We start from the raw sequence: 12,441 nt of genomic DNA, 5'->3' as shown, positions 1-12,441 counted from the left end.
TGAGGTCAGGAGTTTGAGACCAGCCTGGCCAACATGGCGAGACCCTGTCTCTACTAAAAATACAAAAATCAGCTGGGCGTGGTAGCACACACCTGTAATCCCAGCTACTCAGCAGGCTGAGGTGGGAGGATCACTTGAACCCGGGAGGCAGAGGTTGCAGTGAGCAGACATCTCACCACTGCGCTACAGCCTGGGTGACAGGGCAAGACTCCATCTGAAAAAAAAATTTTTTTTTTTTTTTCCCCAGAGATGAGGTCTCACTATGTTGCCTAGGCTGGTCTCAAACTCCTGGGCTCAAGCAATCCTCCTACTTTGGCTTCCCAAAGTGCTGGGATTACAGGCATCAGCCACTGCACCCAGTGCCATCTTTATTTTTGAAAAGAAAACTGAGCTTCTTGTTACATTCCCTCAGCGAAAATGAGAAAGCCACAAAAGTCTCACACATAAAAAGAAATATTTAAAATCAATGTTGAGAACCATCAAAAGGTTATGTGAAAGTAACTGATGGCAGGGAGATATTTCCAAGATATAATGTAAAGTGAAAAACAGCAGGCTAATAAAACAGTATGTTTACTATGATCCTACTTTTAAAAAGAAATAAAAATCTTAAAAATATTAGAAAAATATAGTCATTAACAGATTAATAACAGTGGTTATCTCTGCATGTTGGATTTATAGGTAGTTTTAATTTTCTTATTTTTGCTTACCTGTATTTCCTAAGTTCTCTATTAAAGATTATGTACCTTTTTTGAAGTAGAAAAAAGAAGTTGTTTAAAAAGAAAGGAAGGAAGGATGGCTGGAAGAAAGCAAGCTAGTAAGTAAATTACACCAAAACTGTGAGAACTCATAAACTGCCTCACATATAAAGTTGAAATATTCTCCTCACAGTTTTTTTTCAAACAGCCCCAAGAGTTCCAAATTAGTAATTAGTTAGGACATCACTTTAGTGTTGTAGAAACCTATTTTCTTCCAAAATTTTGTATCACGTTGGTATGGATATCTTTCCACTTGTCTTAATCTGTAGGTTTTAAAGCAAATATTAACCCAGTTTTCAAAGAACACTATTAAATAATATAGATGAAAATATATTTGCTTAAGCCAGCTCTAATAAGGTTGGATGTTAAAAATATGTAAGCCAAAGATAGAGCTTATGGCAAGGATAGCCTAAAGAAGTCATAGGAGACATTACATAAATTAAGCTCTGAAATACTAAAAACCAAAATAACAAGAAAATAGTTGTTCAATTGAAGGTTGAAACATTTTAGTTCTATAAATGCTCTATATAGCATTCTAATATTCGCCGTTGTGTTTATTGCTCATTTTAAGCTCTATCTTATTGAAGGAGGTACTAAAAATATTTGACAGTACAGTCAGCCCTCTGTATCCATGGGTTCTGCCTCCATGGATTCAATTAACCTTAAATAAAAAAAAAAAAAATTGGGGAAAAAACTGTCTGTACAAACACATACAGATGTTTTTTCTTGTCATAATTCCCTAGACAATACAGCATAACAACTATTTACATAGCATTTATATTATACTAGGTATGATAAGTTATCTAGAGATGTTTAAAGTATACAAGATGATGTACATAGGTTATATACAAATATTATGCCATTTTATATCAGGACTTGAGCACCCATGGATTTTTATATCCTCAGGAGTTCCTGTAACCAATACCCCATGGATACTGAGGGACAACTATAAATACAAACAACTGTTAACTGCAGAGGTAAAAACTACTTCTCAGACATACTCTGTTACAAAGAGATGAACTCAGAAATCCCTAAAATCACTTAAAGGAACTAATAGAGAATTCATTTTAAAATAGTTTCAAATATTTCATACTCACAGCAATATTTCAGACATACTGGATCCAATTTCAGATTTGGCCTAAACACAAAAGACAAAAGTTTATCTGCACAAGCATTAAACTGACGCTTTATTAGGCTATTGTATTTTAATAATCTTGACTTAAAAGATTCGGGTTTTCTTAAAACAATTTTTTTATTTTAGGTTTCGGGGTACATGTACAGGTTTGTTACATAGGTAAATTGTGTGTCAAGGGAGTTTGGTGTACAGATTATTTCATCACCCAAGTAATAAGCATAGTACCCAATAGGTAGTTTTTTTAATCCATTCCCTCCTCCTACCCTCTGCCCTTAAGTACACGTGTCCATGTGTACTCAATGTTTAGCTCCCACTTATAAATGAGAACATATGGTATTTGGTTTTCTGTTCCTGCATTAGTTCGCTTAGGACATTAACTCATTCTTTTTTTATGGCTGTGTAGTATTCCATGGTGTATATGTACCACATTTTAAAAAATCCAGTCTACTGTTGATGGGCATTTAGGTTGATTCTATGTCTTTTCTATTGTGAATAGTGTTGTGATGAACATATGTGTGTATGTATCTTTATAGCAGAACAATTTATATCCCTTTGGGTATATAGCCAATAATGGGATTGCTGGGTTGAATGGTAATTCTGTTTCAAGTTCTTTCAGAAATCACCACATTGCTTTCCACAATGGCTGAACTAATTTACGCTCCCACCAGCAGTGTATAAGCATTCTCTTTTCTCCAAAACCTCACCAACATGTTTTTTGACTTTTTCATATAATAGCCATTCTGACTTGTGTGAGATGGTATTTCATTGTGGTTCCAATTTTCATTTCTCTAATGATTAGTGATATTGAGCACTTTTTCATATGCTTTTTGGCTGTGTGTATGTCTAAAAGATACAGGTTTTAAATGTACAATGTATCATTTCTCTTCACTCAAAAGTCTTTAGTTCAGAGTCTTATTGAATTTTTAAAGAGAAGTCAGTGAAAGCTAATTTGGACATCCTTTAGGAAGAATTTTAGAAGTAATAATTGGCAGGCTGGGTGCGGTGGCTCATGCCTGTAATCCCAGCACTATGGGAGGCCGAGGTGGGCGGTTCACGAGGTCAGGAGTTCAAGACCAGCCTGGCCAACATGGTGAAACCCCGTCTCTACTAAAAACACAAAAAATTAGCCAGGCATGGTGGTGCACGTTTGTAATCCCAGCTACTCAGGAGGCTGAGGCAGGAGAATCACTTGAACCCAGGGGGTGGAGGTTGCAGTGAGCTGAGATCGCGCCACTGCACTCCAGCCTGGGGGATAGAGTGAGACTCTGTCTCAAATAAAAAAAGAAAGAAAGAAAGAAAGAAAAGAATATTTGGCTAGAAATCAGTTAAACTATTCCAGCAAAAATGATTTACATGTTAATAAATTAATAACCTTTTTATACTTCCATTATAGACTTTCCTTAAGCTCTTTATGAGCACTTTGATTAAAATTCATTACAACTTGTTCATCTATAATTTCACAATTATCTATGAATTATATAAATTTGAAATCTAGAATGGTCTTCAGACAATATTTTTATGGAATAACCAAAATAAGTAAAGCAGAATATAAATGTAAAGTATCAAACTCTCTAAGTCAAAGTATTTTTTTATTATGAAACATCTCCTACATATAAAAAACATATATAATACATCTTTAAGGGTCAAAGAGCTTTTTAAAAATCTACAGATCCAACATTCATTTAAGAAACAAAACCTCACTGGCCGGGTGTGGTGGCTCACGCCTGTAATCCCAGCACTTTGAGAGGCCGAGGAGGGCAGATCACGAGGTCAGGAGATCGAGACCATCCTGCTAACACAGTGAAACCCCGTCTCTACTAAAAATACAAAAAAATTAGCCGGGCGTGGTGGTGGGCACCTGTAGTCCCAGCTGCTGGGGAGGCTGAGGCAGCAGAATGGCGTGAACCCGGGAGGCGGAGCTTGCAGCGAGCTGCGATCGCGCCACTGCACTCCAGCCTGGATGACAGAGCGAGACTCCATCTCAAACAAACAAACAAAATAAAAAAAAAAAATTTCTTTTTTTTTAAAAAGAAACAAAACCTAATCAATATCATAAAGTATCTCCCAAAGCCTTCAAAGACTTTTTCTTCCTTATCCCACAGTAGTAACTACTACCTTGAATTTGGTGTTAATTATTTCCCTATTTTTTATAAATATATAGTTCTACTACTTTTGTATGTACCCTTGAACAATAATTGTTTAGTTTCGCATGGTTTAGAGTTTTGTATAAGTGGTATTATATACTACATACTCTTCTGAGACTTGCCTTCTTAAGTAAGACACAAAAGCACAAACCAAGAAAGAAAAACCTGATATAACTGTCTATATGAAAACAAAAAATCTTCTGCTCATCCTTTCATTTTTCAGATAATCTTTACTGCAACTATATTTAATGTGTTCCCCAATATGTTTTAGGGAAAGCAAGGCCTTTTGAACTTCTTTGGAGCACACTGTTTCCATTTAGTGAACTCATGAGGCATTTACAGATATGTCTTGAGTTTTAAAAACTAGACACTAACATAAACACTGTTCATGAAATATGTAAAAAATAAATAAATAATAATAAGTGGTTTGGTCAAGGAAAATTTTTAAAATTGAGGATTTTTTTTTCCTCCGATCTTTTCCACATAGTTTTATTCACAGATCAAGTACCCATAGTGACTCACTGCTAACAAGACTGAAATGCTTCAACTGTAGGTGGAAGACTTTTTAATGACTGCTATCCTAAAAAGTATATTCAGGATATACAACTACATGATGTTAATTAAATTAAGTGATTCCGACTTTTCTCTAACATATATCAAAGGCCATATTCCAAGGGGCAAGTTTGTTACATAAATAACCAAAATAAACATTTGATCCACTGTCATTGATAAATATTGTTTTTTTTAATCAAGGCCCAGGCAGAGCACTGAAGTTGTGCCACTTGTTTCCTTAGAAGGGCTTTAAATCTGAATTTACCAGGCTGAAGGTTCCATATTCTTCCCTGAGAAAATGTGTCAAAAATCCTTGCAGTGTTGTCTGGTCTCCCCAGGTCCACCGGGCGTGATTAAGGTAAGATGAGATGGGAAGGTGGACATAGGGCAGCAAACCAGCAGAGAAGTACAGGCTCAACTTCAACAAAGAGCCCAGGGAGAGTTCCTGCATCAGAGCACATTGGGTGGTATAACAATGTTTATTTTAGTAGATTCATCCTGGAACTTCAAGAACATATCAAGGAAAACATCAAATATGTTTACTCAGAGCTGATCTCCCAATTTATATTAAGTCACCACAGAATACTATGTTAAACCTTCTGATTACTATGGATTACTAGAAAATTGCATCAGCCTCAACTCCTTTGCATGGCAGGTGAAAGCTGAGTGAAGCAAATAATATTAGCAAAGGCTCATGAGTATCATGTTTATTGCATCACTTACATTTAAAATCATGTCATGACAAGCAGCATTGCACAGCTAAGATAACCTGCTTGGAAGTGATTATGTGTTGTTTGGCTGATTTTGAACATGCCCAAAATACAATTCTAAGACCAATTCACTTCATCATCATCATCATTAGTAGACTTCGACTATATATATTACTATGATTATATGTTGACAATTACTTCTACAAGAGTTTTGAACATTTCACAGAAATGTTTGGCATAAATGAAACTAGCTTTTATATAAACTCCAAGCTCATCCAAATGCTTTTTTTCTCCTCAATTTACATATAGGATAGAATATTAAAGAAAATTAGTTGTTACAACAATGCTGCTTCATATACCTTATTTGGGAAAATATATTTCTCATTTGTAAAATACTTTTCTTAAAGGACAATATCGACAAAGTTTTATAAATATTAAATCCAAAATAATATGAATTCTGATATATTCAATCAATTCCTGTGTATCTGAACCAAGATTCAAATACTGCTTACTTTAGTAACTGGGAAAGGTGGTCTCTCACAAATATCGTATTTGGAAATTGCCAATTTTTCCTTTACAAAAAAGAGAAATTCATATGTGAGAATCAATATAAGAATCAAGGTTCACATTCATCAGAAGTAGAACAAGCAGTTGATTTATATTAGCATTTTCAAATAAACATTCTTAATTGAAAATGAAGTGTTTTATTACAGTACTGCTTTCATTTGAGATTTCTATAGCAGTAATGAGATGCATAAAAAATGATGGCATGAAAGGAGTGTAAGAAATAACTAATCTAACAACATGCCTTTGCTATTCTTAAAATTAGTTTTTAAAAAAGTAAATGCTTATTTTTGCACAGTTTCTGCATATTATAACGTTGAATTTAGAATGGTAAGATGAGTTGCTGCAGAATTTTCCTTTTGTGTGAGAAATAAACAGGGAGACAATTGCATGAGAGCTATTGCAGAGTTGGGGAATAAGTGGCTCCTAATCCTAACTGCACATTAAAATCACCTGGGGAGCTTCTTAAAAATACTGATGTCTGGGCCTCACCCCAGATCACTTATATCAGAATTATTTTGGGGTAGAAGAATCAAGTTGTAGCATGCATAAATAAATAAATATATATATATATATATACATACACACACACACCCCTATGTATGTATATATAGATATATACATATGTACCTACATTACTATATACATATGTACATCTGTGTATATATACACACAAACAAACACGGAATTTTTAAAAGCTTTTCAGATAAGTAAGCAGCCAGGGTTGAAACCAACTGACTCAGGACTTTCTGCTCTGTCTCCAATCACCTCCCAGTGAGATCCAACTACCCTGTTACTTCATTGGTAGGCCTTATTTTCTAGCCTCTGCTTTTTAACTAATGGGAAATTAAGAGTCACAGTTCTCACAATTTCATCACTCTCTGGTAGCTTACCTCAGTACAGGGAAAACAGGCCCTTAGTCCAGGCTCCAAAATTATCAACTCTGAATCCTCCATGTTTTACAGAAAGTATATGCCTCTCCTTTCAATCAACTAACATGAAATATGTGCTGAGAATGCACCCCTCTGATGTCTGTTCAGGTCAGAAGCCTGGCTAAGATGTCCGATACTAGAGGGAGATGTATCCATCCACCCCCACTGATTCACAACAGAAATATCTGGGCCTCTTTCTCGTATTCCATAGAAAAGCTTCACTGAGTTATATTTTGTATCTCCATTTTTAATCAAGGGTTTATATAATAAAAGACCATATAAAGAACTTGCTATATACACTATAAAACCACTGTCAAAAACACTGCCTGTTATGCTGTTTAATAAGATTTACATAAGGACTTACATGATTGACTTCACAAAATTCAGTGCCAAGGAAAAGTTCTTTCCTGTCAACTGCTATGTTTCCCTTTTACTTATTTTTTATTTATTTATTTATTTTTTTGGAGACGGGGTCTTGCTCTGTCACCCAGGCTGGAGTGCAGTGGCGCGATATCGGCTCACTGCAACCTCCGCCTCTCGGGTTCAAGTGATTCTCCTGCCCCAGCCTCCTGAGTAGCTGGGACTACAGGCGCACACTGCCAAGCCCAGCTACTTTTTTTTGTATTTTTAGTAGAGACAGACTTTCATCGTGTTGCCCAGGCTGGTCTCGAACTCCTGAGCTCAGGCAATCCGCCTGCCTTGGCCTCCCAAAGTGCTAGGATTACAGGCGTGAGCCACTGCACCCAGCCCCTTTTACTTACTTTTTAATCACATCACAAAAATTTTATAACCTCCGTGTTACCCTTTTTGCTTTACTGTTAAGAAGCTAAGAAGCAAAATGTGTTCAAGTATAGTAAATATAGTTATCTAAAGCTTTGGTATAATTATTTCCCTATTTCTAGATAATAATTTTATTTGTTTTATATGTTTTCTATTATAATTCTGATTATAGCTGGGTATAATGAACAAATAATAAAAGGATAAGTAAAGCTGAGTTTGTACACAAACAAACAATAAGGTAAAAAGACTCTAGTGCTGGCTTTGTATATAGACTATTTTAACCTCTGGGTACCTAAATCTCGCATTGCCTAATGAAGTAATTTTCCTATGTTGCTTTATATTGCCATTTTAATTAACAATCATTTTTTTTCTTGCAGAGAAAGAAGAAATAACAATAAATCATTTTTAATTCTAAGGAATCCATTTTGAGAAAACAATACTGTCACCAGAGATTTTATTATTTAGTTCACAATAGCAGTGACGTCTGTTTTGTTGAGAGCTGACTCTTCAGCACCTGGAGCAAGCATATGGCAGAGGGAAAGGACTTGGCACACAGTTAAATAAATGAAGTATGATGGCACACCACTCTGTGTTTTAGAATGTATAAAACGATAATTAAGAAAATTTGATATTGTTGCTTTAAGTCCTTTCAGCCTACTTTCACCGAGATGCTATTCAGAATCAGTCACAAAATTATGGAACAGGCCAGATGCCACTGCAATCAATACTGCATAATTTTTGTAAATCCTATTTTTTCAGTCAATATTGTTAGGCCCTAGGGTTATTTATGCTTTACATGAAATCCAAGAAAAATTAAAGCCTGAAATTTTCTCATGACAAAAACTTTATATTAGACGTAAGTAAAATATTGTACATTTTTATTTTTACAAAATTCAAAAACGTACCTTCTTTTTTAAAAGTTGAAAGAGAATCCAAGGTATTATGCACAAAACATAGAGTATTATTGTGTGCTGGTTACATAAACTAAGGCCACAGCAGAAAGCACCAATTTTAGCTATCTGAAAATAAATTTAATAAAAAATTAAGTAAAAAATTTACCTAAAACTCTAAAAACAATAATAAAGAGCCATTTTTATATTAAAACCAAGCATTTGTATCATAAGTTAGGTTAAAATCAACCTCTAAGATGCAAGCAATTGTTTTAATAATCATTAATATTTGTTACTATTATTTTTGTTAATATTTTCCAAGTTCATCAAATAATTGCAATTTGATCTTAAATAACTGTTTTCAAACCAACTTTTAGAAAATCCTGTATGATAAACAGATAAGTTGTAATAGTAATAGGGTATTGTGTAATGCTTATTCAAGTAAAATCTATAATTGAAATTCAGCAATTGTTTTTTCTCCTATTAAACAAATGAAATATAGCCTCTTTTATTTAGAAACCTGGTTATCTCTGGGTGGTGGTTTTGAGTTTTTCCAACATGTGTTAGTTTCATAACTGGCAAAGATTCTCTCCTTGACCAAACTGAAGTCAGGCTCCTCTGAACTCTTCCCAATTAGGTCCTGACTTTTGAGTTTCCATGTTCATCTCTGCATTGTCCAGTTTTAGCATCAATCCTGTCAAGTCAGTTTAGCCAGAACACTAATTCTCAATATCTGATCAAGTTCGTCATCCACTACCATTCCCTAGGTGATGTCTGATCACCCTGGCTTGCTTTCAGCAAGAATTCAGTCAAATCTCCCTTTACCGCTGATGTTTCCTCTCAGTAATTTTCCATACACTGACTCCCACCCTGCTCCTTGGCTATAAATTCCCACTTTTCCTTGTATTTGGAGTTGAGCCTGATTTCTTTCCCCTACTACAAAACCCCATTGCAGTTGTCCCTATACCTGAACCTGAATAGTGTGCCTTCTCACTCTTTAAAAAGAGTATTGAATAATTTTTTAACATAATCAGACATTTTTTAAGCCAAATGTCCTTTTAACCCCTCTAATAGCATCACAGGAAACCACATATAAACCATGACGGTCTTTTGTTTCTACACTCTTTAACAACACAAAGCTGCCTATACTAAGATGATTTGGCATTTCCCAATGTGTAGACTGTAAGTTCTTAGAAGATAGGGTTCTTTCACATGTCAAGTGATTTTGATGATAGTGTTTATCTTAAAATTCATTGTAATCTCTTCTGAACTACTTCATGGTTTACATTTGATACTCTTCTTTTAGTTAAGTAAATTACAAATTTGACCTTTTTTGGCAATTAAGGAGTGAGTCAATGCATCCTAATTTAAGGGGGCCAGTGTAGAGCTTGGCACCTTCTGATAATATACACAAACAAATGATGGTGAATTAACCAACAAGCCTATCTTTCCCACTGGACACACAGGGGATTTTATAATCCTCTAATTCTCCAAAAAACTTTTGAACTCTGAGGGAAGAAAAGTGCCATGTTTTATAAGGGCTATCCTGGTTCCATCCATAATAAAAAAGACTGAGATCATTTTCTCTCTCAACATGCTAGATTATCCCGACGGTAATCAGAATAGATAAAAGCTATTTAAGCCAATGTTAAAAAGAAATACATCTGTCTAAAACTTAAAACAAAAACTGATTTCACTTTGATCAAAATAGGTTACCTTTGATCTCTCCTTAGCAGTTGCTGCTTCCTCAAAATGTACAGTAAGAGCCATAAGCAGCCCCACAAACAGATTGTTTAAGCTAAAAACCTCTGCTGCAATGGACCACTGCCATGTTAGACGAGAAAATGAAAACACCCCCGCAGCAAGGATTCCTCCAGCAGATGAGCCAGAAAGCCTGCAAACACAGATAACATGAAATCTTCTTTCCCAACAAAAAGAACTAACTTTATTTCCCTTTTGGTAAACTGTACCAGCAGAAATTATGACAGTCACCCAGCACTACTCCAACACATCATATGGTTAATACATTACCTCATATAATAATTTCCTTCAACAAATTTTAATTAGGAAGTTCATATGTTAACCTATTAATGAACAAATAAACTAACCTATGGCTAGAATGAGGTTCAGTCCTCAGATATTAACTGCTAGGACTCACGCCAGTTCAGAAAACCTGAAGACACAGTAGCTAGAGAGAGAACAAACCTGTGTCATTTTCTTGCTCTATCCATGAAGAAGGATGGTCTAGTTAAGACCTAAATGTTTGATTGTAAAAATTAATGAAATGAAAAAATATTTATTCAGGAAAATGCATTCTCACTTCAGGTAGAATGTTTGGACCTAGGTACCTTCTATTTTCATCTCTCAGCATATGGCAAAGAATGTCTTGATCACAATATTTGATGATTTCAATATCTTATACAGTGCAGTTCTTACTTTGCAAGGGTTTTTTTCTTTAGACAATGTTAAAGTTAAAACTAATTTTTTTTCTAAAGAAGAAGACGGGAATGTGAATTTAAATAACACCAGAAGAATCAGATGCTACACTTAGAAACAAATTTCTCACCCACAAATGCCAACAAAACCCATACGATTTAAAACAATCAGGAATCTGGATCTCAGTTCAGAGATTTGATTTGAGACTGGTAGTGTGGTTGAATTTACTAGTGCATATCAAACCAAAACAACTTTCTATTTCCTTATTAATCTAAAACTATGAAAATGAAAGCTATTATGAAATGCCTATTTCTAATAGTGTTAGAAAATTCAGCAAGCATTACTGCGTCTAACAATTATCATATTCTATAGCTCCAAACCATTAATTTTCAACTATATCCTTTTGTATAAAAAGTTACAGGGTAGTTCTATGGCTTTAGTCAATCATTATTTTTAAATGATTAAATAAAAATCTCAATATCAGTAAACCTGTTTTTACTTTGAGTTTCTGTTTGCAATTTATTTCTGTTTTCTTTCTCTTAAAAAATCAGCAGTTTCCCGTTTCTTTCAGCTTCCCATTCTTCCAGTGATCCTGATTCAACATGTTATTTCTTTCTTCCAAATTACTTTCCTGTCTACTCATTCCTATTTGTATTTTTACTGCCTTACACTTATTTTAAGAGTTCCCTAATTTGTCTTCTGTTTTTCAATCTATTCTGCAATATAACATCATATCAAGTTTCCTAAAACATATTCTTTATGACTATCCAGCCCAAAAACTTAAGGACTCTTCGCTGCTTGAGGGATAAGTTCTAAATCAGTCAGCCTAGAATCCAGGCTTCCAATAAACTGGATCCCACTCATTCACTAACGATCAACATTATTCTCTCCACCAATTTAGTCAGGCTCATCAAAATTTCCTAATAAGACATGCCTATGCCTAGCACTATACCTTTGCTCATTCTGTACCCCGAATCTAAAGTCCTCCCTGCTCCTTTCTATTTATTTAAATCCTACTTCTTTCTCAAATGTTTCTCCAGTTCCTAGGTTTTTAGCCCATTCTGTACATCTATAGTATTTAATTGTCTGTAACAATTACTTTAACATTGTTTTTGAAATGTGAATTGGAGTTAAATATCATTTATATTGGAAGTATCTAGCCCCAAACACACAAAGGAAACTTACTGAACGAAAGAACAAATTAAAGTATTTCTAACATTTTTAAAGGAACTTCTATGTTTCATATGTCAATATTATTTAGGAAAGTCAGCATAAGATACAAGATTCCTTCCTCTATTTAAAACCGAAATTAGCATCCTTGGAGAAACGGCTGATTCTAGAGCCGGGGTAGCTCCAGCACAAAATTAGTCTGAAACATCTTGTGCCAGAAAGTAAAGAAGTGCTCAAAGAATGATGGGGGCATGACAGAAGGACACACGAGCCAGCTTAAAGAGGCTCCCACTGGGCAAATCTGGGATAATTTAAGCATCAAAAATAATTATAGTAATAGCTTGTAAATCACTTAATTCATAAGAAACCATGA

At 34.8% G+C, this 12,441-nt stretch overlaps 1 protein-coding gene across 7 annotated transcripts in view; it reads right to left on the bottom strand.

The window, feature by feature from the left end:
• Positions 1 to 12,441, bottom strand: part of TMEM260 (transmembrane protein 260) — a 78,416-nt gene that overhangs the window by 44,321 nt on the left and 21,654 nt on the right. For all 7 annotated transcript variants that reach the window (XM_054447811.2, XM_063651640.1, XM_054447813.2 and 4 more), the window contains exons 4-7: positions 10,179 to 10,356; positions 8,478 to 8,591; positions 4,852 to 5,031; positions 1,853 to 1,893 (exon numbers count right to left, since the gene is read on the bottom strand). In XM_054447811.2, coding sequence (XP_054303786.1) covers positions 1,853 to 1,893; positions 4,852 to 5,031; positions 8,478 to 8,591; positions 10,179 to 10,356 — 513 coding nt within the window. The remainder of the gene's footprint in view (positions 1 to 1,852; positions 1,894 to 4,851; positions 5,032 to 8,477; positions 8,592 to 10,178; positions 10,357 to 12,441) is intronic.

The sequence above is a fragment of the Pongo pygmaeus genome, chromosome 15 (genome assembly GCF_028885625.2).
Source record: "Pongo pygmaeus isolate AG05252 chromosome 15, NHGRI_mPonPyg2-v2.0_pri, whole genome shotgun sequence".
NCBI lineage: Eukaryota > Metazoa > Chordata > Mammalia > Primates > Hominidae > Pongo > Pongo pygmaeus.
Note: the sequence above shows the minus strand (reverse complement) of the source record. Positions and strands in the feature narration are given on the sequence as shown.